This window comes from Misgurnus anguillicaudatus, chromosome 24, assembly GCF_027580225.2.
Source record: "Misgurnus anguillicaudatus chromosome 24, ASM2758022v2, whole genome shotgun sequence".
NCBI classification, from domain to species: domain Eukaryota; kingdom Metazoa; phylum Chordata; class Actinopteri; order Cypriniformes; family Cobitidae; genus Misgurnus; species Misgurnus anguillicaudatus.
The window spans coordinates 9,630,437-9,654,129 of record NC_073360.2 but is presented as its reverse complement, the minus strand read 5'-3'; the positions used below and the strand labels follow the sequence as shown (position 1 = coordinate 9,654,129).

The following is a 23,693-nucleotide window of genomic DNA, read 5'->3' as shown; positions in this document are numbered from 1 at the left end:
CAAGGGCGTGGTGAGCTTGAACCTGCTTACGTCACGAGTCATTTTTTGGACCCAACATCCAATAGGAAAATTCAACTGCAGTAGCCACCGTTTAACGTGAAGAGGGCAGCACTCAGACGTTTTTACACCATATATTGTAGTATTGAAACACTTTATATCCAAATGTCAAAAACCGTACATCAAAATCAATGAACAGCACTAATAAAGCATCATTCTTACAGATCATTAACTAAAAAAAGTTGGTTTAGGGTTTAGTTACTCTTTAATCTGCAATACCGAGATTATCCACTAGATATTTTAGATAATTTATAAAAAAACTGAAGCCAAAACGTTATTTACTAATTTTAAACACCGTGTATTTTTTGATAATCAACAAAATTCCTTCACAAAAATACAACTATTTCAGCTTTTTGCTAAAAAAATTTTTTTTAAAGAAAAATACCCATATTGAACAGTTTATAAGCAAAGCAAAAAATCTAGATCGGATGAATCTTTTATTTGTGTTTTGTTTGTTTGTTTGAAAGCAGATGGTCTGTTATTTCATTTATATAGTTGTATGTTTATATATTTTTAGAAGAAAATTTTCCTGGAAGGCATTTGTGAAACTTTTGGGAAACTCACAAAAAATGCAACTTTTCAAAAAATGTCTCCCGCGAATGAGTTAAACAAAACAACATGTGGTCAATTATCGTTTTCTTATGCATGATTGGATTACAGAATTAAAACAATTAACAGGACACTGTGGCTTCTCAAAAAAGTTGAAAAAATGGTTATTGACCCATCAAAATTGTGATAATTTAAAGTGATTTGTGGATGGTAGTCTGTAATTTTGCTTCCATAGCTCTTAGTTTATTTTTTTCTGCCTTATTTTATTTTTTGTTTTATTGTAATGTATTAATATTTATTGTTCATATTTTTCTTTGTGTTCATATCATCAACCTGCCAAAAGAAACTACGAATTAAAATTAGCCAATAAATCTGGCGCATTTTACATATTATTAACTCTTTCCCCGCCATTGATGAGTTATCCCGTCAATTAAGAGAAAACATTTGCATGAATAAAAGGTGTTCCTGATGGGTTTTTAGGTTAATCTGTAATACCGTGATTATCCACTAGATGGATTACCCAATATTAAAAAAACTGAAGCAAAAAATTATTTACTAATTTTAAACTCTGTATATGTTTTGATAATCATTCTGAATCTGATCTCTAACAAAATTCCTTCACAAAAATTTAATTATTTAAGCTTTTTGCTAAAAAAAAATTTTTTTTAAAGAAAAATACCCATATTTAGTTTATAAACAGAGAAAAAATATAGATAGGATGAAAAGTTATTTTCCCATTTTGTTTGTTTGTTTATTGTTTTTTTTAAAGCAGAAGGTCTGTTCGTTCATTTGATATATTTGTATGTTTATATATTTTTAGAAGAAAATTTTCCTGGAAGGCATTTTGTGAAACTTTTGTGAAAATCACAAAAAAATGCTGGCGGGCAATAAAAAAAAGGCTGTCGGGGAATGAGTTAATGTGCATTGTCCCTGATTAAATAAACCAATTAAATAAATAAAAAGTTTTATAATTTTATAAAACTTATAATTTTAGTAATTTAAGTAAAATTATGAAAATGGTGTCCTGTAAATATTTTATTTTGCCAACCACTGAATTTCAATAGAACGTGTTTCGCTTATTAATTTAAAGCCGTATATAGATATCAACTGTATAATTTTGGGACACATAAGCGTTTAGGGTGCTTACACACTGGAGAAAGCTCTGACAGGGTTTGAACGTTGTACCCCTGAGCAAAGCAGAACTTGCAACGACTACACACACTGAAAAAAATTATTCATTGAATTTAATCAATTTTTTTAAGGTAAGTGGTTGCAATCAATTTATTTAAGCTACATTTAAACAAAAAAGATTAGTAAAGTCAAATAAAATATAAAACTTTTGTTTAAATGTAGCTTGAATAAATTGATTAAATTCAATGAAACATTTTTTTTAGTGTAAGGGCCTTTACAATCTCCCAACTTTACCCATCTACATTTGATTTTCTATAATGAGATGTCAACAAACATCTCCCAGTTTTGCTAGTACCTCCTGAGCCGCCACACCCTGCACTCTGTTGTGTCTAATGCTAAAACAAAAGCCTCTTTAAGGCGTGTCGCTAATAATCACATTAAATTTCCTACAACTTTCTGCTCTCACCTGTTCCTGGTGTTGGGTGAGGAGAAGCTCCAGGCGCTTCTTCTGCTGCTGCTGAAGTCGCTGTATCTCAGAGCGGTGCTCCTCTACCAGTCTCTCCTGCAAAGCCTTGAGGTCCTTCTGTTGCTCCTCTCGAAGTCCCTTCAGCTCCCGCTCAAAACTCTGCTCCAGCTGGACCTTCTCACCCTGCAGACGCTCCCACCTCTGAACGCTGACCTCTGGAGAAACAGAAAGAGACACAGGATTAAAAAACCTTTAGCAAAACAAGATGAAGCATATCAGGCTGTGTGATGATGCACGACCGTTTTCTGTTTCATCTAATAACTGCTGCCATGAATTCCCATCAGCCAATTACCGTCTATTTCCTCTGAGAAGCTGAACACATATGGCTTTCCCAGACATTGTTGCTTACATCTGGTATTAACATGCAAATGCAGCACTAGGGCATAACTACAGTACAGATAGGTAGTTATAGGGTGGTTGTTTTGGTTGCCATTATGTTTCTAATGGTTGCTAAGTGGCTGCTTTATGGCCCAACCCAAACTGTAAATAATAATAGTGATACATTTCTTACCTTGCACTTTTACAAAAAATTGAAATTATGGGTGAATGGAAAGACAAAATATGGTTTATATATGGGTGATTCTCACGAAACCATTGAAACACCACGGCACTAATCATTTTAGCTTTAAAATGTGTAATATAGTAACATTAAAAAGCATCAGAATTAACACAATACTGTGTTCTACCTTGCACAATGTGTGATTTCAACATAAGAATTTATAATTGGAAATTTTATCTCATTTTCTGCTGAAATTCTCATTACCGCAATGTGTCCGGCTGTATTTGAACATGCGTTATGTTGTAATTTAATCAAATTAACACAAAAATATTAAGAAAAAAATAAATGGATGTTTTGCTAGACTACTTTAGATGACAGAAAAAGTATTTACTGAATATTCATGTATAATAATAATGAAGAAAAATTAGGAAAATGATGTGTCCATGCCTGATGTTCTCATCCTCCGCAACACTTTTTGAGAACAGTTTAAGCACACATACAGAATTTTAATAAAGTTTGATTTTGAGTGACCAAGCACATGGACCAGTTACTTCAAGATGGCTACCAGGTAAGATCATTTTTTTACAGTTAATTTGAAATATTGTCTTGTCAGAATGCTTACACGACTTTTTGATTATCATTACCGCAACAGATGCTTATTAAATGTTAATTTAATTAATAGAAGTATAATACTTTGATTTTAAATGCATGTGCAGAATCTCCAAATTATGTTCTTTCAGGTTTGTCATGTCATTTTGAAAATATGTCAGTGTTGATGTTTTCTGACTGTTGCGGTAATGAGATTTTTTAGGACTAATCTTTTAAATTACGTTACAAAAAGTGTTAAATGATAAGTAAAAGTTTTTAAATTAATGTTCCCATTTACTCCAGACTTTGTTTTTCAATGTCTGATGGGAAAAAAAGTAAATTTAAGCAATTTTTACATTTTCATGCTTGACATTTTTAAAACCCAGTTTTCGTGAGAATCACCCATATATGTATGTAATTTTCTGAGTGGTTGACCTCACGCTTCCATTTGTGAGATATGATATGCCTGCGACAACTTACCCACTTCATCCCTGATCCTGGCTAACTGCAGGGATAACTCCCTCTCCTTCACGGCAGCACTCTCGCTCTAAAACACAAACAATGCAAACTGTAATAGCACACAGTAATCTGTAACTCATATAATACATTCTGATTATTGCTTACTGAAACCTTCTTTTGACAATAAGATATCCATGTTGGACCACTACAACACAATAGCTTTGTGTATATTTTTCACATTTTTGTGCACTACAAAACACCAATGCTATATTTGGAATAGGATAATATTTTACTCTTAGCATAAAAACATAATGTTATACTCTGTCATATCATAAGCAGACCTGGTATACAGCAGTTATACAAGGCATCTGTGTCTCATGATATGATGCACCCGTCCTTGCATTTTCCACTGCCCAATTAATGCACAAACTGAATGGATTAAAATGGATTAAATTTCAAAAATAGGTAATATGCAGTAACCAAAATGAAAGCGTAACACAAATCAAAATTATTTCTTATTTTTACATACAGAAGGAGTGTAACCAAATTCATTCTATTTTAAACATAACCAAGATTATAAGCATGATACTATGATTTAACAGCAAAATTATTCCAACTACAAGTAACATATAAATATACATTTATGGGTCTTTTCCCAGACAAGGTTTATTAATCCACGAATGTAAGCCTTAGTTATATTAGGACATTAAAGGCGGGGTGCATGATTTTTTAAAGGGGGGGTTCAATGGTATTTCAAGCATTCTGACTTATTAACACAGTTATAGAGTTGTTTCCTCATGCTAAACGTAGGCAAAGTGTTAAAAAAGCAGTTTGGCATGTTACAGAGTATTTCTGTGCCGAATGCACTTCTCCAGGGTTCATACAAGTTTCGGAAAGCTTTTTTCGATTACAGGTCCAGCTGACGTTTCAGGGGTTTCTATACGTATCACTTCTTTATATGGGCACTTCCCCCGGAAAACCCCGCCCAGCCGTCAGTCAGCGGGAGACGCTAGAGCTTGCTAACAGCTTATCACGCCACTCAGCTTTGTTTAATTTCAAAACTCAACAATGGCACGAAAGAAGAAGTGTGTTTTTGGATGTAAGAAGAAGACATCCAGCCTTATGGAAACAATGGATATAGTTTATTATCCGGGGTAGCAGCGGAGTTTTGCGTGTGTGTTTGATGCGCTGGATTTTCCCAACCGGGTCATGACGAGTTGCACGCGGTAAGTAAGACTTCTGTCTTATGTTGGAAATAGTCACGTGCATATTATATAAATGACACGAACATGTAGTGAATCATAAGTTAAAACAATGTTGTATTGCGTTGCATGACTCGTACGTTCCTCCCACGGTAGTAACTCCTCCTACTTCATTTGTTCGTACGTTATCGGAAAGATTCGGTAAAGCTAATCTTTCTTTTATAAATCTGATTAAACTAAAGACTCTTCAGAGATATAAAGGATGTCATACTACTCTATAGGTACTCCAGATTAACATCAGAAATGCAGAAACAGCGTGTGTTACGTGAGCTTTAAACACACTTTCGATAAGGGAGTCAGGCCAACTACCAAAACACACTTGTAGCCAATTAGCAGTAAGGGGCGTGACTACTACCCAACATCGTTGCCTAGGTTGCGTATGTGTGGGGCGGGTCCATCAACAGAAGGTCCAGATTCTATTGGGGTAGAGGCGTGTTTGTTTAGGTGATTTCAAATGTCAACATTGGCTTTCAGAGATCATGCACCCCACCTTTAAAGTAGTTTTTACACACATACCTTACAAAAAAGCAATAGTGGTGTGCATCTTGAGACAAAACAATGGCACAGATATATGTTAAGATATGTCACAAATGTTTTTTAAATTAGGGCAGCTTAAACATGCATTTAAGTCTGGGACTATGATAAGCCCTGTCCCGTTACTGTATACATGACATGCCTCATGATACAATAAACACATTTTTCACCTGTCTGTAACTGTATGAGATGCTCATAGGGTAATCTCATGAGCATTACAGCATGAGTCAGCATTTTAAAATAGCAGCGATGAAGGTTTCACCATCTTCTAAAATGTCAGCTGAGATCTCACTGCATTATTCAGTTGCATCACATGTAAAGACATATTCTTTATGTTAAATACCGTGAAAGTACCATGGTACAATTATCAAATGGTAGAGTTATGGTACTGAATGATACCCTGTCTGTCCCTATACAATTTGTATATGACAGTCCAAGGTTTTAAACCATTGGTACGTGTGAAAAAAGAAAAATATGGTAGTATCATGATAATTTAATAATTTTTACTTTTTTAATGTGTACATTTATAATAATCAATTTACATGTCCTCTCGAATGCATTTTACTTAAAGGGACACTCCACTTTTTATGAAAATATGCTAATTTTCCAGCTCTCCTACAGTGTAACATTTGATTTTTACCATTTTGGAATTCATTCAGCTGATCTCCGGGTCTGGTGCCAGCACTTTTATCATAGCTTAGCATAACCCATTGAATCTAATTAGACCATTAGCATCGCGCTCAAAAATAACCAAAGAGTTTCAATATTTTTCCTATTTAAAACTTGACTGTATTGCAGTTACATTGTGTACTAAGACTGACAGAAAATAAAAAGTTGTGATTTTCTAGGCAGATATGCTTAGGTACTATACTCTCATTCTGGTGTAATAATCAAGGACTTTGCTGCTGTAACATGGCTGCAGGAGGTGCAATAATATTACGCACTGCCCGAAAATAGTCCCCTGCCATTGAAAGATACTAAGGGGACTATTTTTGTCTGCTGCGTAATATCATTGCTCCTCCTGCAGCCATGTTACAGCAGCAAAGTCCTTGATTATTACGCCAGAATAACTACAGAAGAGTCCAGTTTTAAATAGGAAAAATATCGAAACTCTTTGGTTATTTTTAGCTTGATGCTAATATTTTTAATAGATTCAATGGATTGTGCTAAGCTATGCTAAAAGTGGCAGCACCAGACCCAGAGATCGGCTGAATGGATTCCAAAACGGTAAAAATCAAATGTTCAACTAGGGGAGCTGGAAAATGAGCATATTTTAAAAAAGGGGAGTGTCCCTTTAACATCAACAAATTTAAGTGATTATGATCAATATGTGCACAAACACACATGCTCAAACAAAGCATTGTTTTGAAGGCAACATTTAGGTTTTAGAGAAGGCAGTTTATTTATTTTTAAGCATATGAACCTTGAATAATATATAGTTCATTAAAACCACTTTTAGAACACAAAAAAACATACAAATGTCAAAAAAGCTGTACCTTATTTACAGTACCTAAACTTATGCTGCTAACATCTTTCCCATAAACAAACAGCAGGGCAAGACCCCATGACATCATAAATGCCCTAATGTGTCATCATCATGTCCCTAACCCAATCAGATTTCTCTCCAGCATACAACAAATTTTACGATTCCCAGAGGAATCTTTCCATGAATACAAATCCGACTCATTCCTCACCACGGTAACGTCACCTACTTTAATTTCCTGCTGTGGAAGCTTTATATTAGTTAAAGCTGTGCAGTCTCAAGGACTCAGTCCCTACCTATAAGACAAAACATAAATCTGTAGGGCTTAAAGGTGCGGTGTGTAATTTTTAGAAGGATCTCTTGACAGAAATGCAAAATAATATACAAAACTATATTATCAGGGGTGTATAAAGACCTTACATAATGAACCGTTATGTTTTTATTACCTTAGAATGAGACGTTTTATGTACATACACCGAGGGTCCCCTTACATGGAAGTCGCCATTTTGGGCCGCCATGTTTCTACACAAGCCCTTAACGGACAAACTTTTTTACCAAGTTGTCTCCGACATGACATACTTGTCCGGTGGCGGCTACCGTAGCTTTTCTATGTGTTTCAAAAGCGAGGGGTGTGCAGTGGACTAAGCCGTTGGTTGCAATTCGCAACCTCACCACTAGATTTGTCCTAAAATGTACACACTGCACCTTTAAGAGCGCCCCATCACACCCATTACACTAAACAGTTACAAAAAAACAAAAGATGCTGGAAACTTAAACATTAATCCTAGTTAAAATATCTAAATCACCTGATTTAAATCATCAGCTTGTTAGCATGAACTAAAGTGGGTGTGTCAGACATTGTAAAGAATCATTTATGGTCAGATGTTATGGTCAACATTGTATCATTTTTGAGTGTATGTACAGCATTAGTGTTATGGTCATTTTTAAGCGTTTATATTTGCAATGATTACAACAAAAGCAAAAAATGGCACAACCAAAACACCTTAGCAAACTTCCAAAACACTGCATAGCAATGCCTCAACAACTACTGCTATGGTGCTATGGTATCCCCATGACACCATAGCAACCACACAGCAACACCCTGGCAACCACCTAGAGCATCCTAGCATTGTGTTGGCGAGTTTTGCGCCACTTTAAATTTCTTTAAAAAATAAAACGCATTCATATTTAATACTTCTTAATAATAAACAGTTATTTTGTGCTAACTAACTTCTTCTTATGTCTCGCAGAAATATGATAATGCAATAAAAATCAAAGGAAAATGAATGAAGACATTTGATCTGGTGCATCAAGTGTTAATGGTCAATGGTTGGGTGTGTTCCCTCACTGCGCGAGCACATGCTTCTCTCTCCAACGCACATATTTACAATCATATTATTATAAAGCACATTAAAGACCGCAGAAACAGAACGCACTACTGATTCAGCTTTAGCAAACAAGTCACAGAGCAAGAAAGCGTCTTAATATACACACAGCCACCCATGCTATTTTACCGTAGTATCCGAACAACATGTAGACAGCATGTGCAGACATAGAGAGAGATTACAGCAACACTGGCCCATGCGATAGGGCTTAATACAGCTTCATAAAAACCTGTCGGGGGAATACCACCCGAACACAGCACAAGAGAAAAGAGACAGCGAGAGAGAGAGAGAGAGAGAGAGCAGAAGTGAGCAAGAAAAAGCCAAAATCATCCAATAAATGTCCTTACCCTGTGTTTAATGTCATAGCCTAAATAAGGGAACAGCAAGCAGCATGAGACTGCGATTTTACAGATGATTCTTCATACGACCCCCCAAAGCTCTCTCTCTCTCTCACTCTCTCTCTCTCTCTCGCTCTTACACACACGCACACACACACACACACACACACACACACATGCACATACTCAGGGATGTTGGGAGGAGGGGTAAATGATGGAGAGATTGTGGAAGATCAATATGCCAAACTACACGCATACATTGTCTGATACAAGTGTCCACTGGGAATGAACACACATCTTTACACAAAGCATCCAATGAAATGGCCAGTAAAAGCATCATAGACAAAATACGATTTAAATAATTATTCCTATAAAAGTGACTATAAAACGTCAACATCATCCAAAACCAACTAAACCAATTTTAACAAAATGTCATAGATGTTGTTGATACAACATTCCATTATAAACACCATTACATCTCATACCAGATACTCCTTAAAATAAATAAAATGAAGTTAACTATTATGTGATATACACTCACCTAAAGGGTTATTAGGAACACCTGTTCAATTTCTCATTAATGCAATTATCTAATCAACCAATCACATGGCAGTTGCTTCGATGCATTTAGGGGTGTGGTCCTGGTTAAGACAATCTCCTGAACTCCAAACTGAATGTCAGAATGGGAATGAAAGGTGATTTAAATAATTTTGAGCGTGGCATGGTTGTTGGTGCCAGACGGGCCGATCTGAGTATTTCACAATCTGCTCAGTTACTGGGATTTTCACGCACAACCATTTCTAGGGTTTACAAAGAATGGTGTGAAAAGGGAAAACATCCAGTATGAGGCAGTCCTGTGGGTGAAAATGTCTTGTTGATGCTAGAGGTCAGAGGAGAATGAACCGACTGATTCATGCTGATAGAAGAGCAACTTTGACTGAAATAACCACTCGTTACAACCGAGGTATGCAGCAAAGCATTTGTGAAGCCACAACATGCACAACCTTGAGGCGGATGGGCTACAACAGCAGAAGACCCCACCGGGTACCAATCATCTCCACTACAAATAGTAAAAAGAGGCTACAATTTGCACAAGCTCACCAAAATTGAACAGTTGAAGACTTTAAAAATGTTGCCTGAGTCTCGATTTCTGTTGAGACATTCAGATGGTAGAGTCAGAATTTCTTCTACTTCATGCCCTGGATGTGCATCCCACAAATCTACATCAACTGCAACATGCTACTCTATCAATATGGGCCAACATTTCTAAAGAATGCTTTCAGCACCTTGTTGAATCAATGCCATGTAGAATTAAGGCAGTTCTGAAGGCAAAAGGGGGTCAAACACAGTATTAGTATGGTGCTCCTAATAATCCAGATAACCTACCAAGAATATTGACTCATGTACGCAGGGGAGTATACAAATGAATGTCTAAAAAACCTGACCTTCCAATGTTACATTAATGTAAAACGCTTCATTTGTTCTTTAATAATTGACCATAGCTTACAGTACAAAAGTAAATGAATAAAAATATTATGTTATATTCAACAAGGTCACACATACATTTTATTTATCATAAATTATGCTATAAAATGAATTATTTTAAATCAGAGAATGTAAACCGCTTTAAGCAGAATCTCAGAGAAGCTCTCAACTTCTTACTATACTGTAATTTTAACTTTTTTGATGCAAGAAAAGACTACTTTCAGCTAAATATAAACAATTACTGAGGCATTCTTAACAGAAACCTTAACATGATCAAAATGATAACAATCTAAATCTCTCCAAACCGGCTGATATCTCAAGACAAGTCACATCATATATTACAGTTTTTCTGAATTGCTAAAACACATTTTTTTGAAACCATCACTTATTTTTTCAAAACCTTAAACACAACTCATAATTATCAAACTAAATTCGCAGAACCTTTGACTCTTTTGGCAAAATCGAACAATTCCTTCAAAACCATTTCACCTGTACTCAAAATCAAACTAAGCTTTCAAATCATACACACATAAGTCTATTATATAAAACATTACAGAGCATCCATAGATAATACCTTAAAAATAAAAAACAAAACATCAGGACATCTGCTTACAGAAAAATACATGTTTATTGTATACAACAACACACTTGACAAATACTGTTAACAATTTCTATTACTGTAATCACAAATTTAGTTCAGTGAATATAGAGAATATTTTACTGTAAGTACTGCAAGTAATAGTCAGTTTTCAATATTACTGTAAGCAGCACTTGTATTTTGTAAAAAATCAGCAACCCAACTGCAAATGTTGCCAATTGCATCGTCTCTGGTGTCTTGTTTTTCCTCTCACACTGTTTCCAATCCACGCAATTGGTAAAAAAGAAGAATTTTGAGTTGTTGTGTTTGCTTGATGACAACTGTGTTTAGCATTTATAAAACAAGTGCGTTCCAGTTTAAAATGTGTGTTTTAGTGAGAAGTTTTTCTTTAGAGTTTTGCAATAAGAGTGCATGATTTGACAAATGGGTTTAGGCCACTATGAATTTGGTTCAGAAATTGGGGTTTAGTGTATTAGCAATTCAGAAAAACTGTAAGACATAAACTAACCAACAAACCAACATTGTATAACATCAGAGACAAGGGTTTAAATCTTTACAGAATGAAGAAGAACAATATGCTGTGTGCACTATGTGGCAATGAGCAGCCGGTTGCTTGGTCGTGAAAGAAACCCAGTAAGCAGTCAGTAATTAAGAAACACCTTATGCCCTTTGACCCCATGTGTTCTTGATCAAAGCAATGCTTCAAAATGACCTTTCACTATGATTAGTATTCACCAAATGACTGTGGGTGGGATATGTGGGCTGACAAGCAACTGTTCATTTTTATAACATAAAACATGATGAGTCATTTTCTTATCAGCATTGCATCGCATGACCTTATATTTCATTAGTTCTGCACTGTTATATTACAAAACTGTTAAGCTGCCTTATCATTTTAATTGTTTGTACAATCCCAGAATGCTTTGAGATGACAGCATTTAAACAGCATTGCATAGCATCAATTAAATAGCTTCAACATAAGAAAAATTGACTTTAAATATCTGTGCTATGTATTTATGTTGTACTTTAGCTGAGCAACATGTTAACATCAGACTGAAATCTATTATAAGCATTAGTGCTTCTTAGCGCATTGCACATGAGGAAAACTATTTCAGTCAGTGTTAAAAGATTTGCTGCCTTTGCAAGTGTTTTAACACTGACTGAAATAGATTTTCTGGTGTGTAATGCACTAATTCAGTCACTTGTGAACTGTTAATGATGTTGCATTAGAAAAGGCTGCCTATGTTATCCTTCTCTGTGCATTGTATTTTAATTCACTCATTAGCATAATAATTTATGAATTTGTGAGATTTTGAATAATTGAACACCATTTTTGACAAAACATGTCTATATAACCCCTGCTTAAAATTGAGGAGAACAGACTTCATAGAGATTCACCTTGACAAAGTTGGTTAAAAGTATCGCTCACAAAAAAGCTATTTGTATTAATTCCTTTCATCTGCAGTGAATTAAATAACAAAAACTAAGCTGTGTTTATGGGTCGTACTTAAATGATTAGTCCATTTTCTTAAAAAAATCCAGATAGTTTACTCATCACCATGTCAATCAAAATGTTGATGTCTTGCTTTGTTCAGTCCAGAAGAAATTATGTTTTTTGAGGAAAACATTCCAGGATTTTTCTCATTTTAATGGACTTTAATGGACCCCAACACTTAACAGTTTTAATGCAGTTTAAAATTGCAGTTTCAAAGGACTCTAAACAATTTCAAATGAGGCATAAGGGTCTTATCTAGCGAAACGATTGTCATTTTTGGCAAGAAAAATAGAAAATGTGCACTTTTGGACCACAACTTCTCGTCTTCCTCTAGCCTTGTGACGCGCCAGGGTGACCTCACATAATTGCGTAATGACGTTGAAAGGTCACGTGTTACATATATGAAATGCACATTCTAGACCATTTTAAACAATAAACTGACACAAAGACATTAATTTGTATCATTCCACATACAACAACGTCGGAACTGTCCTTTTTCTCCACATTTGTAAACACTGGGGCGGAGTTTCGCATACATAATCCGTGACCTCTTGACGTGGTTGACATATTACGTGAGGTCGCGCTGGCTTGTCATACAGCCGGAGGAAGACGAGATGCTTTGGTTTAAAAGTGCATATTTTTCTTGCCAAAAATGACAATCGTTTCGCTAGATAAGACCCTTTTTCCTCGTTTGTGATCGTTTAGAGTCCTTTGAAACTCCGTTGAAACTGCAATTTTAAACTGTTATGTTTTAGGGTCCATTAAAGTCCATTAAAATGAGAAAAATCCTGGAATGTTTTCCTCAGAAAACATAATTTCTTCTCAACTGAACAAAGAAAGACATCAACATTTTGGATGTCATGGTGGTGAGTAAATTATCTGGATATTTTTTAATAAAATTGACTAATCCTTTAAGGACAATGTGTGCCTCTGCAGTTTTAAGGTTCTTTCTTGTGTAGGATGCGAAATTCATACTCATTAAACTAGTACCTTAGCATCTGATGCAATATGAAGTGTTTTTAAACACAAATTACCTTCTGGCAGAAGTGTTGTGTAGTAATGACGAACACATCCAGACAGCGTGAGGATCTCCTGAGCTCATCCTGCAGTGTGATCAGTTTCTGGGCCTGATCTATACACCTCTCTCTCAGCTTCTGTACCATCAGTCGCTCCCTCTCAGCATCCACACCCTCCACACGACCACCCAGACGAGCCACACATGACTTCTGACGCACTGACAAAATAAAGAAAAATGAACTTCATTACAGATTTGGTACACACTTCTTGGCAGAAATTTGGTTTGTGGAATGGGAAATATCACAAAAACATGCAAGAGTTACATTTAACCACCCTAAAAAAAATTTTGCATAAGGAAAATTAAATGTATTTGAAAAATGCCATTTTTCATGACAAAGCAACTCCCAGTTGTTCAGTGCCATGTAATGCAGAACAATATAATAATATTTTGATTGTGTAGATTTGTTTATTTAAGATATAATTATAGAAATAACTACCAAAATTCAGACTTTTACTAAAAAATTACTCTAATTTAAATATTTTAGTCAATTTATCCTCTATTAGCACTAGTAGAGGGAATCTCTAGCAGGTTTCCTAATGGAAGTCTTTAGTCATCATCACAGTGTTGCTATGACAACCACGAGCAGCCTCATCTCAGTTAATGAGGTCTTAAAAATGAAAGTGGGAAGAGCAACAGCAGCCAAGCAGAAAAAGACATTAAACTAATCCAGGAGACACTCACCAGGGGACTGAGGTTTGGGAGAGACCACTGCAAACCTCTTCGGGGACGACACAATGGGCCGTGTGATTTCATCTCTCTGAAATTCTTTTCTAGAGGCTGAGTGAGAAACAAGATATTTTAATGTTAATAAAATACTTTATATTAAAGAAAATAAACATACATATACAATATTGATACAAGACATATATTTAAACAGCCCAAAAAAAAAATTTAGACAAAAGTTATTGCTAGTGTCAAAGGTGACCATTAGGTGGCGTACTTGGTCCACTATTTATGTTTTGCTTGTAGTGTTAAAGGGGTCATATTATGAGATTTTTTTTAAGATGTCAAATAAATCTTTGGTGTCCACTAGGGGTGTCAACAATAATCGATTCGGCAATGCATCGCAATGCGCGCATGCACGATTCAGCATCGATGCAGCAAATGCCATAATCGATTATGTCACTGTTTATTTTCTGGAGATGACCGTGATAGACGGGTAAATAAAAATGCACCCTTTTCCGTGGAAAGTGGACATATGGGCACATTTCGGGTTCTATGAAGTTAATGGGAAACAAGACTTAATTACTCTGTGTGTAAAATTCTCATTTCAGGCAGGACTCGCAAAATCGCTAGCCCGACGTCTTGTTTCTATTGTGAATTCCTGGCTGTCGGGCTACCAAAATGTATGTCCACCCTGCCCGTCGGGCTATCTTGGGGAAGAAATAATATTTTAAATTTTTTGCTTTGTCTCAGATTTAGTTAGGTAATTATATGTATTTCCGTGTCCTCTTGTCAGTCATTATCCTCACGTACCAAGTGAAACTGTCAGGAAATGAATTGAAAGTAACTCATCCTCTAATGTGCACGTCTGATATGCGCGCGACCCTCTGGACGCGCTTCTCTTCACGAGCACGTGCTTGCGCGAACTCAAGTCATTTAATAAAATAACGTCATTTCATTTTTACCTCATAGACTAACATTGTTATAGCGTTTATTTTTTCTTTCTTCAGTTAGTAACTTGTGAGAAGGAAAATATGTTTGAGTGATTTCCGATAGATTTGACACATCTAGGCTATTGAGAGTATGATGTTACAAGCTGATAGGTGACTAAACAGCCATGGTAAGATATGTTTACCTAAAGCGAATAGAATGTGTGTTTGTCATTTCGTTTTACCTCAGAGTCTAACATTAGGGGAACATAAAGGGAATTATGTTTATTCCTTTTTAATAAATATCTGCTTTAAGTCTTCTATATTGTGCTTAAAGTCAGTGGTTGTTTATATATTTGATAAAATATGTTATCTAAATACAATGTGTGATGTGTTGAGGTATTTTTTTTATAAAAAATAACCTGTGTTATAATACATTCATATAATATTTCAGTAATATAACAATTAAATTAATCTAAGGTTATGGGAACGTTAAAATAACCAAAAAATAACATTAGGGGAATGTTTATTTTCTTAAAGAAAACATTCCTGGCTAACCAAAAACCCTTGGAAAATAGGGGAACGTTTTGGGAACCAAATTGTTAGCTGGGATGGGCAGGAATATTTGGCTTACATGTAAATCCAAGATTTATCAATATTCTACATTAAACAGTGTATTTTTTTATTCGGGCTACTTATATTCATTTTGGGCTACCAAAAATTAAAGATTGTCTGTCCGAAGGGCTACCAGGGATTTAAAAATTTTCCGAGCCCTGGTCAGGTATATAATTGTCATTGTCTTAAAGCTGCTCAGCTTTCGTTTTTGTTGAGAATAGTTGCACTTGAGTTTACTACTTGACTTATTAAAAATTTGCCTTGTTGTGTACAGTAGAATTCTGATGCATCGCAATGCATCGTAGAATCGAATTGAATTGAATCGTTACCTGGTGAATCGTAATTGAATTGAATTGTGAGGGCAGTGCCAATGCACACCCCTAGTGTCCACAGAGTGCGTATGTGAAGTTTAAGCTTAAAATACTCCACAGATAATTTATTATATCCTGTTAAAATTGCCACTTTGTAGGCCTTAGCCAAAGTGTGCCGTTTTTGGTTGTGTCATTTAAAATGCAAATGAGCGGATGAAATGCAAACATTGATCGCGATGATGGTGATTTGTTTTAATTGAGAATCAATTATGCTTTTAAGTATTTTTTCTCTCTTTCTTTCTCTCTGCACTAAATGGCAGTGCCGTGGTTGGATAGTGCAGATTAAGGGGGCGATATTATTGTAATTCACCTTGCTACCTACCTCACAAAACAGGCAAAATCTGAACGACCTAATTTTTCACATGCTTTCAGAGAATGGTTTACCAAAACTAAGTTACTGGGTTTTTTCACATTTTCTAGGTTGATAGAAGCACTGGGGATCCAATTATAGCACTTAAACATGGAAAAAGTCTGATTTTCATGCTATGACCCCTTTAAGTAATAATCATCAATGATGCAATGTATAAATCAGCCACAAGATGGATCAACCATCTCAAGTATTGGAAACACAGTATTTCGGTTCAAAATTGGTATATTTGACAATAATCTATTTTTGTAATTTTTTTAATATTTGCTTAATGCCCCTAACTGTTCAGCTGTCATGCAAAGCTTTTAGCCACTTTTGCAAAATGCATGTTTTGCCAAAGTTATAAAATGTGCATAATTTTTTCTCAAAACATTAATAATTCATATGAATAGAGACTAGCAACATTTGTAGAACATAAGCATATTTTCAGGCTTTTTGTTAACAAACAGCAATTGTTGCACATTTAAAACAATGTGCTCTAAAGATTGGATTATGATTATATTTTTAAGGTTTGCTCATTCTACTCTTATCAAAAAAAAATACCAAATTCATTATCACGTACAAAAAACCTTTGTCTTAAAAATCATTGTCTTAAAAACAGATTTTTTGTATGCAAATTCTAATATCTATTATATTCATCAATTTGGCTTTATGTTAACTCATTCCTTCACTGTCAGACAAAAACATCAGGCAACAAAATGTGTGATAATAAGACAATTAAACGTGTTAATCACATTAAAGCATTACAACACGACATCAGGAAACAAATGAGGTGTTGGTAGCATCCCTCACCAACAGGCGAGCCGCGAGGAGGCGGGAGGAGAGAGCGACGGGTGAGGGGTGGGGGGCTGGCGCGGTGAGGACTCCTGCTACTGCTGCTCTCAGCAGAGGGAAGAGGAGCACGACAGAGGAGAGTCTCCTCACTGGCACTGTTTGGACCTGTGGAGGAGAAAACAAAAAGCTCTGGATAAATCTTTGAAGAAAAAAATCATTCCATAAAAATAATTATAGAAATTAACTCTTCCATTGATGTTCCCATTCATGGGAACTCATGAAATGACGCTTTAGGGGGGGAAACTCCTTCAGCTTTTGTGCATCTAAATAATTTGTAAAACTAGCCCATCTTATAGGCAATGTGAAATGACATCACAAGTGACATCACAAGCATAAAAGGGAAGCACAAACAGCGCATGTGAGCTTCTGTCATTCAGCTGCACTCTGCGGCACTGTCTTTCGAGCTGTCCTAAATATATTCTCTTAGGGACAGATAACACAGAACGCGTTTACGGCAGTTTATCCCATATTCGTTCATGGCACTCATAAACTGAGAAGGTCTTCTCTGTGGAGAAGATCTGATCAACCTTGGGTTTGTTTTGGAGCCTTAAACAAGGGTCAACTTGCCTACAAGCCGACCCTTTGGGAAAAGAATTGTGGAAGCTATTTTGCTAGCTTATGAGGCGTGCAGAGATTTGGAGATTTCTTTCCCCAAAATGTCATTTCATGATGCAGCGTAAAGTTCCCTCGAAAGGGAACATCTCGGTTACGACTGTAACCTCTGTTCCCTGAAATAGAAAACGAGATGTTATGTCTCATTGCCATAACTCCTTGTGTGTTTATTTTTGTTCCCAAAGCTGACATGCGCTGTTGGTGCTTCCCTTTTATGCCATCTGGTATCCATTGCAAACGTGACGTCATCTACCTTCACCTATAAAATGGACTAGTTTTACAAATTATACTCGCAAGACACTTACACTAACACTAAACTTAATACTAAACTCTGATTACACATGAGATTAAGCAAGTATCTGGCAAACATGAGCGTCTCTTTTATCATAAACCCCATCGAAGTGTCTGCAGCAGGCATGTATTTTGACATGACGCATGATGCACATAACATGGCAAACACATATTTTGACAGGACGAGCGACACACATGATGGGCTCAATATATGTCTTTTACGAGCTTCGCATCGCGCGCCCTTAAAAAAGAAGTCACCGGCCACCACTGGTCCTGTTACTGAAATACATCCATCTTCTATTATGAAACCATGTTACAAAAATAAAAGAGTTACCCGAGATTGACCAAAACCTAATTTTAAATAATAAAATATGTGTGTTATTAGACTATAATAAACTTTACTTTGGCAAATTACAACATGCAAATGGCACAGTGACACATCCACACAAAGCCAGAGCTTTCCCTTTCCAATCTTTTTTCCTCGTTCTAAATAAAAGTCTGTAAACACAGCGTCATCTCAAGAAATATCACAAAATTATTAAAACAGGCACAAATCGATGTAGTATACATGCCATACCAGTATGTGGCGCCGTAATTCTGCCACAGTCTGAGATGCACTAAAAATGGAGAAAAAGACTTGCGCTGCGTCCCAAACCGCATACTTCCATACTATATAGTAGGCGAAAAGCACTACTTCTCGTACTCTTTGCCTACTATATAGTATGGAAGTAGGCGGTTTGGGATGCAGTGTTGGAGAATAAATCTTGTTGTTGTCCATAATCTGTTGCTCACCATAGTAGAAATGAACAGAAGATTTTCCTTTAGTAAAGCTAATCCTTCACTACCTTCTGCAGCACAAACACAAGCATGTAGTCCACCATTGTTGTTGATTATGCTGTTACGTGATGTAGCGAGGTCTGACCAGGAGCGAGACGTGGGTTATGACGTCATTATATCACAAATAAATACGAATTGGCTGTACGCACGAAATCGCAAGAGTGTCGTGCTCAGATTTATTTACTCCAGGACCGGGTTTCAAAATAGTGATTTCAGGCTTTCGAAATGCTGGATCCATCTGGACGAAACAGTGATAATGTACAACACTTTCACTTATACATCTTAACACGTCTCCATGTGAACAGGCTAATAATTTCTAAGCTAAAAGAAACACAACCTTTGAACACAAAACAGTTGGTGATAATTTGCTCTTCCTACTCTTTCATGTTAGCATGACTGGCTGGCAAATGTTATTGTCCGGTCAGAACGGAGAACTGATACACAACAGCGCCAGACATGTGAATTATTTATAATGCATCATAAAAGCATTAAAGGGGTTTCGATGTCTGATGTGAATGACATCTGACATAAACAGGAAGACCACAGCAATTGTGAGAATTATTTTTATTCGATTTTTATTATAAGATGATTTTATTTTTCACGTAAGACAATTTACTAGATGTGCACTCCTATATATATATATATATATATATATATATATATATATATATATATATATATATATACACTGAAAAAATGATTTATTGAATTTAATCAATTTTTTTAAGGTAAGTGGTTGCAATCAATTTATTTAAGCTACATTTAAACAAAAGTTTTATATTTTATTTTACTTTAAAAAATACAGCTAAGTAGCACCATAAAACAAAATAATAACATAATAACAAAACATGGCAAAAATGTTAAAAAATGGATTTATCTCGTTTTGCAACGCAACTCTTCATATATATTTAAAATAAATTTTGGACAAGAATACATTTCTTCACTGAAAAAACGAACTTTTTGGTGTAGTAATATTTATTAGATTAACTCTCATAATTTCTACATAATAATATTAACATTTATTGAGAACTAGATTTTCCTAAGTAAAATGATGATAAATACACAATTAATTCATGTAAAAAATGAACTGTGTGGGAATGTTTTATAGTCACTGCACATAGTCCTGAAAAAAATAAGTAAATTTTAATCAAAAACTTAAGCACATTCCAAGTAAAAAATCTGAGTTCATTTTACTTAAAAAATATTAAATCCATTAAACTAAAAAATCTAAGTAAAATTTACTTACATTTATTTGCACATGTTGTAAGGAATACCCACAATTCTTTGCGCCTGAATATTTTTATTTTTTTAACCTTTATCACAGAATAAGAACTGATAAGAACTTTAACTACTTAAATATTTGTTAGCAAAATGTCATAAAGGTTTAAGCTCTTATATTATTGATGTTGTTTTGTTGTAAATAATAATTTTGTGAAGTCACCGTTCAGGTGATCAGTGTTTCTTTACATGAACCCTGTTCAGAACATTGTATTGTAATTCTCTCCACAGTGCTGATAATGCATGTCAGAAACACAGTTTGTATGCGTTTCTGTTCCGAATCAAGTTTATTCAATGACTGGCTTGTTGTCAGTCATGAATTTTGTGTTATAATGCCATTTATAACAATAAAAATAACTAGGTTGTTAAAGAAAATAACAAACAGAAAATACGATTTATTTAATATTATTAGGACAGCAATGCTTCAATTTTCAAAAAAAACCTAATAGACTTTACCTAAACGATTAAAATAAATCTAACTTCTAAATAAAACTATTACTGTAAGTAACATTTAATTAATTATTTAACATATGTTTTATCATGCAATTTTAAGTAAATTTTATTTGATTTTAGTAGGTAAGTTTTACCTAAAAAAATCCTCGTAACAATTTGCACAAACTTTTTTTAAGTACATTTTACAAGTTGTTTTTTTCAGTGTTGCCATATGGATTGTAAAATTAAAAATATATGTTAACATATATATAAAATATATTTAAAATTCAAAAATATATTTAATTAGGCTTTTTTTATCAAAATGTATTTACCATATATTTAAAACATATATTTGATCAGAGATTTTTTTGTCGTAATGGGATAAAAGTTGCTTGAAGTCATTTTAGATAAGTGTCTGCCAAATGCATAAATGGAAAAGCTTCCATATAGTCAAAAACACACCTACAGTTGGTTGGTTAATTTAGTTCCGTAAATCACATTTGGTCAGTTTCGCATTATTTATTAAATTATTTAATTATAATTATATATTTAATTATATATCATTACAAATTAATTATTTACAGACCTCTAATTCAACATGTTTAAATCCAACCCAATAATGTTTAAAATACATTAAACTTTTTCAATCTAATTGTTTATATCATAACCCCGAGAAATTCAAGTGATATTTTAAATGCATGCCGGAAAACACTTACATAGATGCAGATCTTGTTTCTCAGTGTCCCTTTTTAAAACAAAAGTAAAAAGAGGAACAAAATATCCCAGTAATGTAAACATTTATGCCAACAACTTGTCCTCAAGCACAGAAGATGCATCCAGAATCCAAACATGTGCTTGCAAAAAACATCATCCGCTTTCATAAATAATATTCTGATCTGATATTGAGCTTCACCGAGTAATCTAACCAAATCTTATAAATTAGAGCTACTTTACTGCACATAAAGAGACATGAAACCCTGGCAAGATAATATCAGCGCAACGGGTAACTTTCACCACTTACAGTAGTAAATATAAAGAAAGTGGTGACACTGGCCTGAATGTGGACTTCAACTCGGGTGAGGTCGACAGCTGTCCTTCATTTTCTATATGTCCATTACGACATCGTTCAAAAACGCCACATGCACATACAAGTCTCCAGATTTAAATAACAAGCAGAGTCTTTAGGTTTTTAGGAGGGGATGTAAAATTGGGAAGGGAAGGCGCCGCTGTTGACCCCTCAGCTGTCCAAGCCGAGAGACAAATGTGTGCCCACTATGGAATTCAACATGTCAGGGCATCTGCCGAATCTGTCATAATGGTCTAAGAAATGAAGATCAAAACACACACACTCAAGGAAGCTATCAAATCTGAGAGGGTGAGTATGACACAGTCTCTGTGAGGACATACTGTATACAGTATAACAGCGTTAAGAGAAAGACTACAGTGACTACAGTCAATAAATGCAGAAAAAAACTCAATTTGTCAGTCACCTATTACATGCTTTTGTTTACACTGGATATAAACCACTGACTGTATAAAATGACTAGGTCTGGAATGCAATTATTAAAGCTTCTGTGTTACATTTTTTTCCAATGTTACAATGATTTCTACTACTTTCACATTGCAACATGCAGAGGCAAATAAAAATGACAAAAGATAAAAATGTACTGTTATGAAACTGTTTAAATTGTTTGATTGTTATGCACCTAATCTGTGTTTCGATGTGCCTGGTAGTTTGCTTTGTTTTTATCTTTCTGACTGGGAAAGGGTAGTTAGTCTGTGATGTAGTTAAGCACACGTAGCTTTTGTATTCAGAACACAAAAACAACCTTCATTCATTCATTCATTCATTAAAATACAGAACCTGCTACCTTCTGGATACATAACGCTCACGCTAGTCTCCATGGCTCCCTCTGCTGGTCTTTTGAGACCTTTCTACCATAGCCCTCTGGACTTCATTACCCATAATTCCCTGCTCTAGACTTATCATAACAACACATTTTCTGTTTGCTCATTACCTTTTCTATTTAAACCCTGTTTGTTCATTCATTCCTTGTGAAGTAGTGTTAGCTACATTTGAGCGGTTATTTAAATTCTCCCTGGTTTTCATGTCTGCCTAGTTTTTGGATTACCCTGAACTTGTGTTTCCCTTTTCTGCCTGTGTTTTGAATACATTTACTGTGTATGACCTTACGCCTGTCTTGTTGAATGTATGTTTTTGGATTGTCCCACTAATAAACTGCATATCCCACATGGAAAGAACCTATATTAGGATATATGTGCATATATGAAACCTATGTGCAGCTTATATGCACATATATGCTGCAAATATACAGCATATGTGCACATATGATAATATGCTCAAATGAAACCTATATGCAGCTTATATGCACATATATACAGCATATATGCCCATATATGATAATATATATGCTGCATATACATGCCACATATAGGAAAAATTGTGGTGCATATATGTGCATATACAGGCCATATAGGTCTTCTGTAATGCTTCTTTATATTCACACATAAGCCCTATAGATACAAAATATCTCTCCTATATAGCTCATGGTAGGATCTGGTCATTTTGTGGCTCATATCTCACTTTGGCAACTATTAAACATGATGCCTTAACTCATATTTTCTATTGTCAAGAAGGCAATAACTAAGAATATATGTGCGAACATGTGAAATTGGTATCACATGTAATTGGCATGTTATGCAATTTAACTATGGCAATTAGAGGAGATGAAAAGCTAACATGTCTACACGTTTTCCTGAAACATTTACAAGGTCAATTCTTTCTTGTATGAAGATAGTAGAAAAGAAAGACATGTATAACAAAATAGTTTGTCGTTTTTTGGTGCAGATGGGAGAGCGGGTCATCTCACAATCGGAAGGTCGTGGGTTTGAATCCTGGCTCCTGCAGGTGCAGACAGTCAGTGGTTGGAATTTTATTTATGTTGCCTAGCAGCTATGGATTTTAATAATTTGACT

At 35.1% G+C, this 23,693-nt stretch overlaps 1 protein-coding gene across 3 annotated transcripts in view; it reads right to left on the bottom strand.

Annotated features, from left to right (window-relative positions):
- Positions 1-23,693, bottom strand: part of mtus2b (microtubule associated tumor suppressor candidate 2b) — a 50,830-nt gene that overhangs the window by 6,753 nt on the left and 20,384 nt on the right. Inside the window, exons 1-6 of one of the 3 annotated variants that reach the window (XM_073862617.1) lie at positions 21,413-22,123; positions 17,205-17,351; positions 14,149-14,244; positions 13,424-13,623; positions 3,831-3,897; positions 2,204-2,418 (exon numbers count right to left, since the gene is read on the bottom strand). In XM_073862617.1, the coding sequence (XP_073718718.1) occupies positions 2,204-2,418; positions 3,831-3,897; positions 13,424-13,623; positions 14,149-14,244; positions 17,205-17,351; positions 21,413-21,494 (807 nt within the window). In that variant the 5' untranslated portion in view covers positions 21,495-22,123. Of the gene's footprint in view, positions 1-2,203; positions 2,419-3,830; positions 3,898-13,423; positions 13,624-14,148; positions 14,245-17,204; positions 17,352-21,412; positions 22,124-23,693 lie in introns of those variants that run through there. The other 2 variants (XM_055195921.2, XM_073862618.1) reach the window with 2 other exon arrangements.